The following is a 20,027-nucleotide window of genomic DNA, read 5'->3' as shown; positions in this document are numbered from 1 at the left end:
AACTCAGAAACAACATAAACTAAGAGGATTTCAGAAATAACAGCCCAGACACAAGTACAACCTGAGGCTGATATTTAAGAATAATATTACATGTTTTGTCTCTTAGAAATGCACATTTGACAGTAGCTTGAGTTGGGATGCAGATGTACATTTATCATTAACAAAGACATCTGTAAAAATGATAAAAACCTATTTTTTTTAATTAAATAAGTAAAATTTAAAAATATTCTGGCTGTTTAAGTTAGGACTCTAATTTTATTAAAATTAACTATGGTCATGCATAGTACCATACATTTAGATCATGATAAGTAAAACCATGCATATAACACCTCAATACCATGGTAAAATGTAACTAAATGGTTTCTATTGTATTTGTTATGGAAAACAGTAGCCTAAATACATTTAGTATAAATACAAACGCACAAATGTTAACTAAACAAAAATACTATAATTATAATCCATTACTAGTGTTACTACATTAAATCCATGGTAAATGATGGTGATTTGTAGACTGAAAAGCCTTCTAACTGGATTGTTCATGTGACCTAGTAATGCTGTTTCATTCCACTTTGGCGCATAAACATTATATCAAACATTTATCGAACTTTTGTTTTTACTTTGTCGCAATAATTACTGCTATCATTTCATTTAAATTGTATAAAGTAATCAAATGTATAAAAAAAACACTGCATAGTCTTCACTGTGTAAATTAAATATACATGTATTCTTATTAAAGTTACAAAAGTGATTCAGTCAAGAGCAATGAGATCCATTAATAGCACTTTTATTTTTTAGTAGTTTTAACAAAGCACAATCTTTCAAAGTGCCCACTGGAATCTTCCCTGTGTCCACATATCTGTACAGTTGGGAATTACTGGACACAATTCCAATTTATCATATTAAACAACTGTAACTACAATGTAAACTACTGTTTACTTGCATTAAGATACTGCTAATTGACTGACTCAACAGCCGGACCTCAAGGAAACGAGACAAACTAAAGTGATTGGCCCTGAGAAAATCAATCCTGACATTAAAGTGTCTCATCTGCCTCTATCTGGACACAATCCAACAAATCTAAGGAGCAATGAAACCGATCCAATTATCAAATGAGTCATCTCAATAAAAACAATTTAAACCTGTCAGAAGATGCATTTCTACAGATGAATTAAAATACAGAGAGAGAGAGAGAGAGAGAGAGAGAGAGAGAGAGAGAGAGAGAGAGAGAGAGAGAGAGAGAGAGAGAGAGAGAGAGAGAGAGAGAGAGAGAGAGAGAGAGAGAGAGAGAGAGAGAGAGAGAGAGAGAGAAAGGTGAGATTTCCATTGATCAGGTTAATCATGGTTTTATCAAATGCATTTGAGTTCATTCCAGTAGTTATATATTCCAGTGGTGATCTCTATTATTAGATTTGCGAGGGCACAAGAGAAATTACACACTTCATGTTTATAGGAGTCATCGAGAGCTTTTTGATTTTGTTGGTGTCAGATTGACAGAACAAATCAGTTTTAGTAAACAGTAAATATTCTCCTTATATCAGTACTTAATTAGCCTAGGTAATAATAGTTTGACGAACAGTCATCTTCATTTGGGAAAGGAGCGAACAAGTTTTTTTTTTTTTTAATTGAAGATAGTGATTAGGAATCGGGTGGCATAAAATCAGGATTTTTTTTTTTTTTTTTTTTTGCTGAAACAAATCATCCCAATGGAATGTAAAATATACAGCAATGGCATATCAGAATATGCATTTGATGAAACCATTTACCTGCAATTGTGTCCACTGAATGCCACAAACATTTTCCTATTATGCAGCATGAATAACAATAAGTAGATTTCATAAGCAGGTCACATTATCATAAAAATTCTGAACAAAAACCGTTGTCATTTGGGAAGCTAGCCAATCAGATCCAAACATATACTGGCAAGCCAATGACATTGCAGCGTGAAGCAAGGAGTGTGAAACTAACATTTATCAACAGAATAACTCTGTCAATCAAAACAGCAGCTGTGGCATGAACTTGACGTTATGACTATTTAAACATGATTTCAAAACAATCATAGACAGCTCACAAGTGTTCTCAGTAATAGTCTTTGTATTCATAAGCATATAGCCAATGGCTATCGGGGTGAGTTGGGGTCTGAAATTCTGGCCTATTTATAAAGGCAGGCACAGACTGCTGAAAGCCCTTCAGGACAATCTCTGGCACACTGAAGCAAAACTGTGTTCAAATGAACAGATGAGGATTTAACGACAATCCGATACACATGCTGTTTAATAACAGACTTCAGAACTCATTTACATATGCATTTGAGTGTTAACTTATCATATAATTTGCAACTCTTCCTATATTCAAAACAAGACACACAAAAGTTATTCAGCATTTACATACATATAGAAATTGTAAGACCTTGTGAAATTAGTCTAGCACTGCATTCTGAAAAAGCAAATACTTTTCATTTTATTATACAGCACATTTTATATGCGAAAATAGAAAAATACCAAAGTATGGTAAACAAATAATAAAAAAAGTCTATTCAATTCTGAAAATGTCAATTTAGTCTAACAAAATTATGAAGAAATGAAGGTGAAAAGTGAAAAATGAAGTGATTTGGTATCTAGCAGCACTGGGGGCAGAAAAAGCAATATTGTTTAATAGCCAAATTATAATTTGAGATGCCAAGAGAACTCAAATGTCAGATCTAAAAAATGTATGTGTATGTGTACAAGCACTTTCATTCCTATGATCAGATCAGCTTCGTCCGTTTCCTGCCTCCATACTCTGCCCCTTCAGCATTCCAGAACTCCCAGCAGTGCTCTGGGATTTCCCGCCCAGACGCCCACATTTCTACTGCCTCTAGATCACACACTTAAAGTCATCAAACGCATTGTCTGACAATTCATTTAAAAACTCTGCTTTACATTTACAAATATGCTATGTGGCAAGAGAAGAATTGCAACAGTAGATTAGACTAAGATTTTCACCGAACGATAACTGTCTCAGAAAACTTCACAGTTTCATGGTATATGGCATTTAAGATTCATTTGGAAATATTTCAGGCATATACTTTGTAATAAAATTAATATTTAAAATCTGAGACTGTTTCTTACCAAAAGCAACTAAGCACAAAGCTTATTGCGAATATTGGATAGGAGGCAGGCCTAATGATGTTTATTGAAAGTTCATTTATGAATCAACTGAAAATAACATTGAATAAAAAGATCAATCTTGCTATTTAAGAATTGATATAAAGACTGTATTAAAGGTTTTTTTTCGTCATTGGATGGAGATTGGTGGTATCCGCCTCACATTTCTCTGATATTTTCTCCACTGCATGCATATGTATGGCTGTACACAGGTTGACATGTCTGACACATTCAAGGAGGAAAGGATTTGTGTACGCACACTTGACATAATCCATCCAGTTGGTATTTTTTCACCGTAATTTTCATACCGTAAATAAGCAAATGTACACTTTGTGACAAAAGTCAGTTTTCATGAAACAATATAGGCAAGAGTTTGAATTCATCATCATTACTGCATATTTTCTCCATGTCAATCATCATTACAACAGCTACTATTAGTGTTATTAGTATGTTCAGGAATCATTGATGGTGTAATAACAAAAAATTCACATCAATAAGAAGATCCAGATGGGTATAAAACATGAACATTCCTATAGCTGCTTCTCTTTACAGGAAAGGTGGAAACCCCCTAAGTAAAGTGTTTCTCTCTCCTTCTCCACAACCCCTCCCTCTCTTTTCCTTTTCCCACCCCCTCCCTCTTTCTTCGTTCAATAAACAGGAAGTCTAAAGAGCTATGGTATTAAAACGAGTGGATAATGGGTGGGGGTGCTGTGGGTTAACATGATGATGATAATTGACAATTATGTTTAATCAAACTGTATTCTTTTGGTATAGAAATGTCTCCTACAGGATAAAAAGAGATGTTTCTTTTATGATGTTCTTCCATGCATGGACACATTTGAGAAAGATCAAAGTGACAGCACGACAGAGATAGTCAGTCATTGCTGTACTTTATAAAAAAAAAAAAAATTAAAAAAAAAAAGTGTGATTCCCCACCAGAGTGGACCTTGCAAATATCTGTTTGTGAGGCTGATTTTATAACATGGTCATCGTTTTCCACTGCAGGTGCAAAATTCATGAATGAAGATCTGTGAATTTTTCATTAGTTTCTATTCTAGTTGTCTCTAAATATAAATGTATGGAACAGCAGAATACAGCGGTTACCCCGGAAACCCCGGAAACAAAGCAACTATGCTAGTGAAGTTTTTAAAATGCTTCAAACAGCCATTCATTTTTTTGTAATCTCAATGTTGTTCATCACAGCACCAAATACTTAATACTTAAAGACACAATAGGCTATTTATTTTCAAACTTAAACATTTTTATATTTTAATCTGGACTACAACATGCCCTAATCAAAGAAATGTTCTGATTATTTGTCATTGTTCAGTAAAACTTGACGTACGGCTTCATTAGTTAACATGTTAATTCATTATTACCAAACTGACAATGAAAACATTTATAAAGCATTAATTATTCTTAGTTAATGTTAATTTCTTAGTTATTGTTTAATAACATTACTAAAATCAAAAGAACTTTTAATGGACCTGAGATAAAACTAACAATAATCAGTTGTATTTCTTAACTAACATTAACAAAAAAAATAATACTTTCTGTAACAAATGTAGCTATTGCTCAATCTTAGTTAATGCATTAAATAATGAGACCTTATTGTAAAGTGCTACCTGTTGTTCTTTATAGCCTAATTCTTTTGCACTTTATTTACACAAAATTTTACTTTATATATTTTTTGTGTATTGTATTGTATTTAAACATTCAGAGTTCTTTTTGTTATTACAAAAAGAGTTCTTAAACCTGTTATACTATGACAACACTTTTTTTTGCAACGTATTTCAATATCGTGACAATACCACATACCATGATAAAAGCTTCAGCAATTAATCGCAACATGAAAATTTGATACCGTCACATGCCTACTTTCAGGCTATTACATTCCTAAAGCATCTCCACATACACCAACGCTCCTGCAGCTGCCTTCAGGGCAGCAGCTTCACTGTGGTCTTGTTATACATCTATTATACATTATTGTTATACATTTCTGCTGCGTCCTCATTATGAGCATAAATGAGAAACTGGGATATCCCAGATGATTCCGTTCTCTGCTCACAGATCAGCGTATGCTGTCAAACCGTGTGAATTACTTGATGTTTTATAAAACAAGGATGTGATGATAAACTTTCTTCCTTAAAATTTTCTGTAAAATGTATACTGAGTAACTTCTGATAAATATTTCAGTCACCAAATTCTCAACATCTTGCCCAACATGGTTCAGAGTCAGACATTGACTTGCTACATCCATAACATCTATACAGCCCAAAGACATGTCTGCCACAGCTCTGAGCTAAATTAAGCTCTTGTGAGAGTAATGATAGAGGGAGTGTTCTGTGTATCAGCATTCCTCTCACAGCTGTTTCAAGAACATGCTTTGAGGTTTTACAGCATTCATAAGTGTCTCTGTGTGTTGATATGAGACCCGTATACCACAGCGCTCTATAATCTGTCCCTTTTGACATGGCTAGTTCTACACACAACTATTTGAGCATCAGAAACATTGTTATACAGGGTAGGAATGCAAGACAATCTCTCATGGAAACATTAAGAGAACTTTTCCTAAACACCAGGGATCTTTGTATTCAAAATTGTACTCAGATTCATAAAAACAAGGGTGATATGAGAAAGTCTGTACCGTCATGTAAACTTTCGACCATGTGCACAGTTTTTAGCGGTATTGATGTTCAAGTGACTCCTGGGGTTTTTATAAATGTAATAGCAATCGACTGCAATCATATTGCAATTCTGGCACCAAACGCATCAATGAGCTCCCAATGTAGACATCAATGCAGCAGCAATTCAACAATGTTTTGATAGCATTTTTGAAGAAAACTGTACTTTTTTTTTTTACAGCTTTTAGCCGGTAATTGATTTGACACATGCACGCTACACAATCTCTCGTTATATGCCATATTTCTTGCTCCGTTACTGATGCTCTAAAATGTTTCAATATGATCACTTGTGTGCTAAAATAATTATGTTGACAGCCGCTGTAACCTCCTGCCACTGAGCATCTGTCTTTTGTTAGACCGGCAATGAAACCAGCATTAAGGTTATTTTTAGATCCTCTAATTTTTCCATTAAAGAATTACTTCGGTTCTTTCATTGTATGAAAATTAGGTGAACACACAGTATGTGCGTACACAAAGTTCAAAAGTTTAAGGTCAGTACAACTTTTTTTTTTAAGAAATTAACACTTTTATTCAGCAAGGCTGCATTTAATTGGTCAAAAGTGACAGCAAAGATAAAATAAAGTTTCAACTTTCAAAAATCATGGTTTCCACAAAAAAAAGAAAGAAAGAAAAAAAAAAAACTAAGCAGCACAACAGTTTTCAACCATAATAGTAAGAAATGTTTCCTAAACACCAAATCCAAATATTATAATGTTTTCTGATGGATCATGTGACACTGAAGACTGGAGTAATGTTGCTGAAATTATAGCTTTGCCATCAAAAGAATAAGTTACATTTTAAAATATATTAATGTAGAAAACGGTTACTTTAAATTGACATTAATGTTTTTACTATAGTAAAACTGTTTATACAGCCTCGGCAAGCATAAGAGACTTCTTTCAAAAACATTAAAACATCTTGCCGACCCCAAACTTTTGGACAGTAGTGTATGCGCATTCAGTGAAAAACATTACATACCGTTTCTGCTGAAATCTCATCACCGCTCGATGTCACTCACACTCAGTGTGCTTAGAAACTAAAAGAGGAGATCAATTACATAAGAATCTCACTGATTCTCTGTCATGTACTGCCTGCATTACTGCCTCATTTTGGCAGCAAATCAATGTAAAGTTCGGCAAAATAAGAACAAGAACACTGGGGAACGCAAGTGATTGCAACAGAATAAATCAAGATGTTTTACGCTGTGAATGTGTGAGATGTGTATTTGTCCCTTCAGGACATGCTGTAGAAAGTACATGGTAGTGTTACATTCATCAAACACAGACTGTTCTGCCTCTGAAAGATGTTCTTCCGCATTTTGACTTCACTAGCAAATTAGAGTGAGTTCACTGAGGGAAAAAAAGGAAAAGAAAAAGAATCAGAGACAGAAGAAAAATGAGAGTGAAAACACACCTTTGATGTATTTAGACCGACTCTAGATTGCACTTCATTTATAAAACTCAGCACTATTTGCCTGGATCATGGAAATGAAGGACCAAAAAATTGAATATCCTAAATAAAAAACTTGAATAAATGGTAAATATTTTCTAAAAAAGTGCAAAGTAAAAAAAAAAAAAAAAAAAAAAAGCACAAAAGGCACAATGGAGATTTTCCATTTACAGATTTTTTTTCCTGACCTTCTTTTCTCAGTAAAGTAAGGGTGCACTATTGCTGAAAACACAAACCCTACTTAGCAGTCAGATGTCCGTATGAACAAAGACATTTATATTTGCACCGGAACAGTGGATTGTGGCTTTGAAATCGAGAGCATTCGGACTTGTTCTTCCAAACTGTCTGTAGTTGTCAGGAAAACACTAGAACACCTCAAATAACGCCTTTTTTTCACCTGTCGATGACTGCTCTGTGTAGGAACTGCAGATGACAGCATGACTGGCAAAATGTTGGTGACATTCATTATCATGTAAACATAATGGCCGATATATAGCGTCACCAAAAATTATTGAGGTCATGTACATATATTGCGAGTTAAGTCGATATATTGATTATTGCGACAGGCCTAATGATGATGTTTTTTTTTTTCAGCACAAGGCCAGAACAACCTGGCACCCATATGAGATCACAGCAATAGCAAACCACAAAGATCAAAATCCATTCCACAAGGACAAAAAAAAAAAAAAAAAAAAAATCAAGTCCTGCCCTCTATTTTTTTTTTTTGCCGTTTCACTCACAATAGGGAAGAAAAGACTAATCGCAATGTCGTTTCACATTGACTTTAAGGTCATTTTATTACCACCCACAGAAAGCAGATGGGCAATGTTCTTTCATTCAAAGGATATCTGTGTATATTTTCTACTGAACAAGACAGCATCAAATGCTAAAGCAATATAACTCAGTATGTATCCTGACTACACTTTCAGCTTTCTAAAGAGATGTTTCAGGTGCCAGCACCACAGTGGACAAACACTGCAAACTGCGTTCAGAATGGATTTTGTGGGCGTGTTTGTGCTGTTACCTGATTTGCATAATTCCTTTAGGGAGTCAGGCACTAATGCTGCGTTCCAGGCAGGTTTTTGAGCCCGTAAGTCACGACTTCAAACCACGACTCATGACTTTGTAGCGTTCCAGGCAAGTCACACCAAACTGCCTGAGCGCAAGGAATTGTGGTAGCTAGATGTAAACAAACCAGCATGGCGGACTGTATGGGGCTTATGCTCATTTACAATCATTTCTATCGCCAAAGGTGCTTACTTCTTGCTTATTTGAGGGAGGAAAAACGGTGCATAAGGCAAGAGAAGCTGTTATACCTTTTATTTTACATTATTTGTATATTTAATATAAATGTAATACATAATCGTGTGTGTATTATTTATCATTATTATATTATTATTAATTTGATTGCAACGTTATATTGTCCTAAAGTCTATTTCTCACCATGTACCACTTGCATAAACACCGCATCCGTAGGGACTACCATTGTTGTTTCACGGGCTATGTGACGTCAGAGCGCGGAACTGGGAGTACATCGATCTAGTACGAGTTCACAGTTGGGAAGTCACGGGTTTGACTGCCGTTCCAGTTCACTTTCACGGGTAGGTTGGAAAAACACGGGTTACGGGTTGCCTGGAACGCGGCATAAAACAAACGTTATCAGTGGCCACAATTCAATGTCATGAATTCCCACACAACACTCAGTGTCAAAGAACCTTGTCAAAAGTAAAGCCTCATTTGATTTCTTTTTATTAATTTTTTTTACCCACTTTGCTAAATCTCTCTCTCTCTCTCTCCCAGAGATAAGCATACTCTACATGATCTGCAGCTTTAGACCAACATGCTACATACCAGCTAAAAAGTTCATAAATTCAGACCAAGTACAAACAGAATTCATATAGCTATTTTAAAACCTCTTTTTACAAGCATTGGAAATAGGGATTAGTGCAAAATAACTTCAATAACTAACAATTGAAATGTGAACAGCATGATTAATAAGATACCCGCCCACTCACTCTGTCTCAACCCCAAACCGCACACATAGAGCCGCTGAGCGGGCGAGAGTGATTTGTAGTAAGCCTGGGTAATCCCTGCTGCATGAACAAAACAAACCAGAATTAGACTGAGAAGCATTTAAAGCACTGAAAACCCTGAAGCAGAAAAGAAAAACACTACTAAATGCTCCCATGAGCGCGGAGAGAGCAGAAGGGAAGTACTTCATCTCATTTTGAATGCACTTTAAGCGCCTGTTGGCATCACATATGTGTGGTATCTGTATGTGTGTGTGATGGGGGGAGTGACCTTTGGTAAATTGAATGTAGTGTGAACCTGCTGTGTGCAGGGAGGGAGCCTTACTTCATGCTCTGCATGTGTGAGAATGAGTGCATGAGCCATGAGCAGATGGTTTAAGATGACCAAAATGCTGGTGTGTGTGTGTGTGTGTGTGTGTGTGTGTGTGTGTGTGTAATACAGTAAGAGAGCCATAAGCAATGAGGAAAAAAACAAGCATTAAAAAATGAGAGGGATGCAACCAAATGAGGGCTCCATTTGGAAGCATTTTATCCATAGGAGTTTTATCCATGCGAGTTTGCACCCCTATGGCCAGACCATCATTGCTTGCATGTCATAATAATTAAAAAAAAATATTATTAAAATAAACATGCATTTTTATGCATTATTATAGGTGGTAATGGTGTTGTATGATTGCAGTATATTTTTAAGTCTGTACACAACAGATCGAACACTAAAGCATGCCACAAACAACGCCATGGTCATAGGTTCAATTCCCAGAAAATGCTCAACATACAAAATCTATATCATGATGTATCATCTAATAAAAATGTTTTTAACACTTTATAAGGTTTAATTTGTTAACATGAGTTATAGCTAAAATAAAAGAATGCATTACACTTTTACAGAATTTATTAAGTTTGATTATATTATATATTTTATTATGTTACATTATATAAATACTATCTCTCTCTCTGCCTCCTTACACTTGTCTTTTAAGTGTGATTTATTGGCTAAAAAAAGAGAAAAATATAAAGTTAAAGATTAATTTGACAGATACTTTTTTTTTTTTATTTTAATTTTACATATATTGCAACATGCATGCATTTATTGTGAATTCTTTTGGCCATGATAATCATGTACTAAAAATCTGACAGCCCAATATAAAATACACGGTACACAAAACTTACGGTTCAGTTGAAGTCACGGTTCGGTACAGCAGATGGGGAGAACTAAACATAAAACCGCTTCTTTTTTTTTTATTAAACAGTGGTTTACTGAACAAACGCCTCTGCCTTAAATTATAACTTAAGCCCAGGATACACTGCACGATTTTTGGCTGTCCCAGATGAAAGATTGCCATTGTGAAACAATCGTGGCGATTTCTATGATCGTGGCTCTTAATCGGTGGTCCTATGTCATACAGTGAGAGAGGTTCAAAGACGGCTGTTTTCCCGGTCTTGCGACCAAAGATAGCCTACGATCATTTTCTGACAGTGTCAGAAATTCAGCATGATCATCGCACAGTGTATCTGCTGCTACAACCTACGTCTACTGACCAGCCAATAAAAATGCAACATAAAATCAACTAAAACTTAAAACTGCTTCCCTCAAGCTCTTTTCCCTTGTTCTTTCACCGCTTACTTTTCTTTTTAGCACACATAAAAACTACAACTGCCAAAGTGTGATTCAACATGGTCTTTTTGTTAACCACTAGCGCATGCTGATGACATTTTATTCTTCTATAGAAACTTGCATCGTAGCCTACGAGTCAATAGGTGTCATCATCGTACAGTCTACATGCATGTCGTACACAAGTTTAATAGATCCATGACGCACAGTGCGATTAAGTAATGATCTTACAGGATTGCTAAAATCGTGCAGTGTATCCCGGCCTTAAGAGTTTCTTAAGGATAAAAAAAAAAAATTATCTCTGCTAATGCTATAAACTATGTAGGGAGCCCTTATTAAACATTAGGCTACTATAATATTAAAGGTTAACAACTGAGCCCAAACTATTAACCTAAATTCAATCGCTATTTATTTTTAGATATAATAATCAACACTCAAATAACAAATTGTATGCAAACATATAAGCTGCACATAAGGCGGTTTTTGCATTAAGTTCTACATCTAATTATAAAATTCTGTTTTACTTCAATTCGTTGTTGAAAATCATTTATACACAGTGGCTGTCATTTTCACGACAGACATCACTAACAGGTTAAGTAAAATATATAGGCTACTACAGTGCATATATTAAGCAAAAGAGTTAATTTCTCTGGTGAACTAACAAGCTGTGGACACTGAATGGCTTTTCTGAGGTAAATGCTATAGCTGTTTTGATGATGTCTTTTCACTGTTGAAACACTGATTGAGCGATTACACGAGATATTTCAGTAAGTTGTACTGTACCTTTCAACATACCTTCAGATGTTCATTCATGTTTATTCTGTAACTTGTAGTGAAGAGGAAGTGCAGCGCTCCATGCTGCCGGTTGAACTGAGGCGCCTTTACAGCGATCGGTCACGCCACATCAAATCGTGTCAAAACGGCATTTTCTGTTTGAATTTCGTGATTTCGTGGACAGAATTTGAAGGATGACACCTTGTTTCTTATCGAAAGTAACAAAACTCAGAGCTTATTGCGATTATTGGTGGTTAGGTTACAACGCTGTATTCTTAGTGTACTGCTTTTGTCTTATCCACCTGTCTTTGTCCATTGTCGTAATAAACCGGGAAAGTGAAGTGTTCCCAAACAGGAGACCTTAATGTTGCAATGTAATACATTCGGTAGACACGTGCACCATACCGAAAGCCCTGTACCAAAACGGTTCAGTACGAATACGTGTACTGTTACACCCCTACAAATTTATAAATGAGTAATTTATCATTTTCAAACAAAATACTTTCCAAATACATAAATGTTAATCTACCATCTTGCCACAACCAACACTTTTTCTATATTAAAGGTGGGGTATCCATTTTTTCAACTATACTGTTTGGAAGTTAGTCGGGCCGATACCAACAACAAACGTCTAACCAATCAGCATTAGGGGGCGTATGACCATCGTTGAGACAGAAAAATTAGGCTGCCATCACACTTTAATACACAGATCTAATATACACATGCAATTTCTTTCCCTGCTGTTTAGGTTCACAGACATAACTGACATAAACTCCACAGGAAGAGGCGAAGTCACGCAGTCCTTGAAGGCCAGATTGTTAATGGCGGGTCCTTGTAATAATTACAGTATGTCGGGCAGGAAATCCAAACGTTTGCCTATCATCCAACGACCTCAAATATGGCTTATCATTTGAAACAGTACCTAAGTAGAAGCAACTTTACATGGCTGCTCACTCTAACGTTAACCTCGATAAATGTGCACTTTTATATATCCAAGTGTTCGTGCAGAGTGTGGAAGGCAGCTGAAGTATATTGCGCTTTACTGCACGACATGGAGGCGCTGGCGCGATCACTTGCATTTTTTCAACTTAAAATACTGTCATTTACTGTCATACAGATAAGAGTAATACAAACTTTATATATTATGAACTGTAAAGGGTCTCATTTTATTTTTGTACACTCACAATAACAACAAAACCTTGTGCTATTGCTTTTTGCTGTCTCGGTCTCCCTGAACAGCAGCGCGTCATAATAATGAACCGAAACTCAGCACATAGGCTACTTGCCTCACAGATGAGAAAAATCTACAGAAATCTACAGAAAGCTTGAAATGTACTTTTAAATAAAGCAATTCAAACCGAAAATAAATACTCTGATTATGAAAGGTACATTTCTCTCTACAGGCGCGTTACCGTGGAGAAGACGAGTCAGCATTGTAAACTTCATCTTTGCAGCAGACACTGACTCAGAAAACAGTAGTTTATTATTAAACAAATAAAATCATATTTTATAATAATAAACTATATAATAGGCTACATAAACCTTCTGTTTTATTCCGACACATTCATATTCATTACTTTCGTCGGTGCTTTGTGGCAAGCTTTATGCGTGCGCTTGAGCGAGAGGCATATATTCCGCCCCCCAGTATGCTATTAGTCGACTAATGGCTTAAATGAACGACTACTATAGTCGACTAGAAAAATCTTTAGTCGGGGCAGCCCTAATTTCAAGAGGTCTTCTGGTATATTTCTCAAAGTGTTTGAGTACATTTCTGATAATTCTATGACATCTTTGTATTTCTGATGAAAGTGAAAGGTCACAGACATTTCCAGTGGCTCATCAGGAAAACACTGTGACTTATGAAAAACAGACCAAGGAGCCTCTGTGCGTTTCTGAAAAGTCTCTCTGTTTCAAAAGACTGCATTTTGAAGAGTGTCTATGCATTTCTGAAGAGCCCCTGTTTTCTTCAGAAGAGATTCTGAGGAGTCTCTGCTCTTTCCACAGAGTATCACTATGTTCCTGAAGAATATAAATGCTTTTGTGAACAAGCTGCTGTGGAATGTCTAGATATTTATGTCACATGTACAGTATACTTTTTACAACTGATTCTTCATGAATTTACACATCTGTTTGAAGAAAAACAGATCAAGCCCACACAAAAGCTAAAATTCTGTCATTATGTAATGTTGATCCAAACCTGTATCACTCACTTTCTTTTGTAAAAAAAAAAAAAAAAAAAAAAAAAAAGTTTCAGTATTTTTTTTTTTGGTCCATACCATGGAAGTCAATGGTCACCAAAACTGCTTGATTACCTACATTCGACAAAATATCTTCTTTAATGTTCTGCTTATGCAGAAAAAAGAAATTCATACATGTTTGGAGTGACATGAGGATCAATAAAAGACAGAATTTTCCATTTTTGGTGAAGTATCCTTTAATACTTTCTCACCTTTTTTTTAACCTCATATCATTCGGTTTATGATAATCAGAACTGGGTGTATGTAGTTCTAAGTAAAAGTCCTTTAGATAGAAGCATCTGCTGTATGAATAAATAGCATCTGTGAAGTGTGTGTGGGGAAGGAAATGTTTTCTGTGCTCTAGCTGTATGTGTGTGTGTTTGGCTGAATACAGCTCATTGTTCTAAGCGGCTCTTTGGCTTCTACCCACAATCCCACAGTCCACCTCTACTTACCCCAATTACACTTCTCCTTTTCTTCTTTTACCAATCCTGTTTATGCCTCTCTATTTCTCCTCTCATTCACCCAACAAACAAACAAATGTATGATTAACATTCCTCACTGACTGACATTCAGGTTCAGGGTTCAGAGGTCAAATTCTCACTAAACCCTGCATGTCATAAGCAGCGTGGCATTTCCGTACCAGCTAGTTCAGCAGCGAGCTATTAAACACAGCAGTCTCAATCCACACTCTTGCACATACACACATATTCAGTCTTATGTTGGCAAACTCACTGTGCTGTATATTTTGGGATTGCAATGTCATAACACATTCTCCTATAATCCACAACAGGGGTTTTCTAAATGGGGACCTACAGGGTATGACACATCCTATATTATCCAGATATCCTAGATACACAACACAAATTCACAACATTCTCTTACAATAGTGTTCTCATCATAATGTTTAGCACTGTATTTTCATGATCAAAGTTATTCCAGGCATCCCTGCCCACTTTCAAATGCTTAGTTTCACTTTATTTCGACAGTCCGGACTGTCATGCTGTCCTAATGCTAACCAATCAGACCTCAGGTATACCGTCCAAAATGCCGTAATAACCAATTAGAAAAAAGAAATATATTTTTTAAAGTCACTGCGATCATCGTTTTCTTGATCGATCGTCACTGTCACGTCCGAGTGCTCGAGTACTCGGGTTCTCACGCACATCCCCTACTCCACAAGGGGCCACAAGGGGGTGCTAGATTCTCCGTGGGAATTTGACATACTGTTGGAATCATAAGAATTATTTTGTTCTATTCTATAATTAACATTTTACATTATGCTCCAAGTTTATACATCTGAAAGTACTTTGATAGTGGTTAAAAAGATAATACGTAATAAAAACTGTATATTCTCCAGGTAATATTTTACACATTTTTAATCATTTTGCTTTTCACTCTATAAAAGGTTATCTTTATTCTTGAAACATATAGTATCTTTAAGGGGATCATCATATTTTGGGGTCCAGACCATCAAAAAGAGTTCAGGAAATACATACTGTAAAATAAAGTGTAATTTATAACAAAAGATATGACAGATATGACACAAAAAAAGATGTAGCATTGACTTAATAGAAAGTGAATATTTTCCAAATAATATTTTAAACATTTAATTTTCACTGTATATTCTAAGAAGGGGTTACCTCGCAAGGAGGTCATCATATTTGGCGATCTGTGGCACCAAAGTTTGAAAAACGCTGATATATAGAATCTAATGCACATCAATATGAACAATTTTAAATATTCTATATCTGAGTTCTGAATCAAATTACATAGCTACAGAAAACTAGCCAACTACCAGAGGCACTTAGTATGGAGACCGCAGCCAGATGCACTGAAGAATAAAGTGAGGTTAAAACTCACCATGACCCTTTCGATGTTGTGTGGACGACTTCTCCATCCTAATCACTTAAACTCCAGTGGTCCAACATTACATGTTAACATTCAGGAGACACAGAAAAGTGCCTGCCAGAGCCATTCAAACACCTAAAACCTTCTCAAGACCATCATACCAACATACGCTCATACTTTTCCAAAAGGTCCAACCACAGAAGTATTTTTTATCCAAACAGGGACATATCGAAGAATAACGTTTAACCGTCTCTATACAGTGGAGTGGGATCTGATTTACTGTGGTGGCTGTATCCTGAGGGAGAGGGGGTGGGGAGTTCGGCCCTTCCTGCCCCCACCCCACCACCCCACCACCCCACCACCCATTTATACCATCTGGTTCCTGAGACCAAATGTTTGGCCCTCAAAAACTCCTCCTCCACGTACCACACTACAGTCTGCGTGTGCTTGTGCGCCTCAACATGCTAAATGAGCTCAAGTGCCGTAATCCAGACGTCCTGTCATTAGCCTTATTAGGGTTGTGTGTTAGGTCCTGAGGGATTGTTAGGTGCTTCATAAAGTTATTAAACTCGGTGAAGTATAACATAACCAGTCCAAAGCCCAACTGCACACCTGCAATACTCAAATAAGCTGCATGTGTGTTTCGGTGTGTTATTGTGCTGAACACGTAGGGGTGTGTGATATTGACAAAATAAATTATAGCTCAATATTTTTGGGAAATTTTACAATAATGATAATTAGACAATTTTTGTTGAATGGGTTTTTGTGATTTTGATTGTTAAAAATAGTAAAATGATACTTTAAAAATGAAACTTTAAATGAGAGTAGGGGGTGGCAAATCACTTAATAAATGAGTCAATGGCTGCATCTATATAGTAGAAGAAGAACAGTATGTGAAAAAAAAAAAAAAGTGTCAGAATTTACAGTATTTATTAAACAGTAGGTAAGTACCTGAAAGATTCTCAAGTTAACATACAATGGACAACTTTACCACCCACAAGACCACAGGGGAGGAGTTGTGAATGGCAGTGACGCGATGTAACTGACCCTGGTATGATGAACGTAGTATTTCCAGAGTTCATTCAAGCCACACACATTCATACTATATAGAACATGATTTTTAATGGTTGTGAAGTACTTGTTCAAAAGAAGTGTCTACTCGACATGAATAGGTCATTGAATCACAGACTTGACTAATTCATTCAAAAACACGGATTCATTCAGTAAGAAAAACAGACAATATTGTGTCTAAAATACAACTTACACTGAACTGTGGTATAAAATCAATCACAAGTTGCAATCGTGAAAAAAAAAAAAAAATACTGTATATAAAATATTATATATATTATATATATATTATAGCAGTGTTGCAGTCTTGCTCATGTTATATTGCTTATAAGACAAAAACTCATAGGCACGATTAAAGGGATAGTTCACACAAAAATGAAAATTATCCCATAATTAACTCACCCAGGTGTATATCATGACTTTCTTCTTCTTTTATCCAAACACAATCGGAGTTATATTAAAAAAAAAAAAAATTGTGTGTATGTATATATATATATATATATATATATATATATATACACATATACATACACACACACAATTTTTTTTTTTTTTTTTTTTTTTAATATAACTCCGGGGTTAATTATGGGATAATTTTCATTTTTGGGTGAACTATCCCTTTAATCGTGCCTATGAGTTTTTGTCTTATAAGCAATATAACATGAGCAAGACTGTAACACTGCTATAATATATATATATATATCTCCTGGCTCTTCTAAGCTTTATCATGGGAGTGAATGGTGACATTTTTTAAAGCCCAAAAATGTGCATCCATCCATCATAAAAGTAATCCATACATCTCCAGGGGGTTAAGAAAGGTCTTTTGAAGCAAAACGATACAAGTTTGTAAGTATTTTGAAAAGGAAAAAAAAAAAAAAAAAAAAAAAAAAAAAGGAAAAATTAAATAAAAGTGATAAACCAGTCATACAGCTCTATTGTGGCTGCAGTGTGTCACGTGACAAGCATGACATGTTGCCATGGAAAACTCGCGCTGGGGGCTCAGCTAGAATATTTTAAACTTACATGTAAAATTATTAAAACTAACAAAAAAATAAATAAATAAATAAAGCACAAAGCTTTTAGCAATTATTTGAAGGCAGACAAGTTTTGTTCACTTTGCACATCAACAGAAAACAGCACAGACTAAAAGATTTTAAAATTTAAGAAACCATATCATTACTGATTAAAATAGAGAAATTAATATTGTCAATCCACACAGCTGACATGTTTAACTGTTGTAGCTTATCCACGTTGTGTGCATGATATAGATGCTGAACACAGGCCAAATGTGCCATTGGGGAAGCACTAATTAAACATCTGTTTCAGTCACTAATTTTGGCCCTCCAAAACCATTTCGGTCCGAAACCAGAAATAGCCGTTTCAGTAGCCGAACTTTTGGTGCATTCAAACTGCATTCTAATAGGCTAATAGGCTGACATAGCTACTCGATAATGTCAGCTTGCACATAGTTAAAATAACAATTACAATATATTATCGTAGACGAAACATATTGCAACCCCTTGCTGAACGGTGCAGAAAATCCATCTGGTTTTCATATGAAAAATAATTATGCATTCAAAATTCTATAGCTTTAAAAAATGATTGAGAGGAGTAGTTAAACAGAGCAAGTGAGTCCTGCTGGTACTCAATCAATTCTGATTGGATCAAAGTTCAGATGGTCTGTATAGTCATTTCCTGTTCCCTGGGATTTGCTGTCATTCCTTGGGTCCTGTGAGAATGAGGGGAAAGGAAAGGAGTGGTGAAGGAGAGGGGGGAAGAACAGACAGTTCAGGAAGCAAGGGATCAGACAGGAAAGCACAAAAGAAAATGTCACAGTGCAAAAAGGGAGTGGCGTTGTCGTACACGCATCACTTCCTTTTCGATGGGCCTCTTTGATGTCTATCAGAAAACAGACACGCAACACACACGAACAAACACATGCCCGGTCGTAGACATCAGATACAGAAAGACGGAAAGCAGGACAAAAGTGAAACAGACCATGAGAGAATCACGAGAGTGAGACAGACAGACGATGTAATATAAAAGAGGAAATGAATGACAGGGAGTCATTCAGCTTTGACCTCATGATGGATCCTAAAATACTCTCAAGCCAATCATCAAATGCTTAAGGCAACATCAGCTCAATAACTGTGACAAACTGAGCAGAAGATGGCCGTGACAATCTGTCCCTCTCTCAAACACACACTATTACTTTACATATGCACACTTATATATACACTGAGCTTTATCAGCACACTCACGGACATACTGCTACACACAGCATTTCCACTTCAAACACATAAACACAGCATGACAGACTCACACACACACACACACACAAAATATAGCAAGAAAACTGAAGTCGAAAGCCGCTTCAAACGCTTCAGATTGCTTCAAATGCATGTGCTTTCTTGTGAGCATTTTTAAGCAACAGTCTATAACTTGTTGCTAAGCCAAAATATCTGCTGTGGATAAAATGATCCAACAAGAGAAACAGATTTCTTGATTAACTGAATTAAAGAGCATCCAATTTTATATACAACAGGTACAAAAACACTATTAGTGTTAAGGCCTGTTCAACACAAATGTTCTGCATTAAAATTTGGTGACATTTGACCAAAAGTGTAAATCTTATTGATTGGCCAGTTTTCTTTGCAGTGCGATAAAAAACAAAACAAAAAAACAGAGATTAAAACACCAATCCATAAAAAAAAGTCACATTGATAGCAAAATTTTATCACAGTAAATTTTCATACCAAACACTGGTTTTGGTGTGGATGTGCCGTTATGGTTGGGAACAGAAAACTGGTTCTTATTCAGAACGGGTTCCAAACACTCAAACACTGATGAACTGAAGAGCAACTGCACTAATGATAATAAACACCTTCAAACTACCACTGGTCCATGGTGATTATAGAAATAAGTAGGTGCGCTCTGAGTCTCTGTCTTCTTTGACGTGAAAATCTTCTCCGGTTCATTTCTTCTGTTCAGTCCATCGAGGTCAGATGCGAGTAAAAACATGAACACACTACAGTATGTTTTAACATACTATAATTTAAACAACATATTATTCAATTCATTATTTCTATATAGATTTATATATTAAGTTGCTCAAACAAGTGGCAAAACATTTAAACATGTTAAAGGATTAGTTCACTTTCAAATGAAAATTACCCCAA

The 20,027-nt window shown here is 35.8% G+C and overlaps 1 protein-coding gene across 3 annotated transcripts in view; it reads right to left on the bottom strand.

Moving 5' to 3' along the window:
- The window catches only part of stard8 (StAR-related lipid transfer (START) domain containing 8), a 63,452-nt gene that overhangs the window by 29,349 nt on the left and 14,076 nt on the right, over positions 1 to 20,027 (bottom strand). Inside the window, exon 1 of one of the 3 annotated variants that reach the window (XM_051892925.1) lies at positions 15,793 to 16,051. The exons of the other annotated variants lie outside the window; for them this stretch is intronic. Within the exon in view, the coding sequence (XP_051748885.1) occupies positions 15,793 to 15,829 (37 nt within the window). The 5' untranslated portion in view covers positions 15,830 to 16,051. Of the gene's footprint in view, positions 1 to 15,792; positions 16,052 to 20,027 lie in introns of those variants that run through there. 3 annotated transcript variants of the gene reach the window in all.

This window comes from Ctenopharyngodon idella, chromosome 5, assembly GCF_019924925.1.
Source record: "Ctenopharyngodon idella isolate HZGC_01 chromosome 5, HZGC01, whole genome shotgun sequence".
NCBI lineage: Eukaryota > Metazoa > Chordata > Actinopteri > Cypriniformes > Xenocyprididae > Ctenopharyngodon > Ctenopharyngodon idella.
This window is presented reverse-complemented; position numbering and strand designations above follow the sequence as displayed.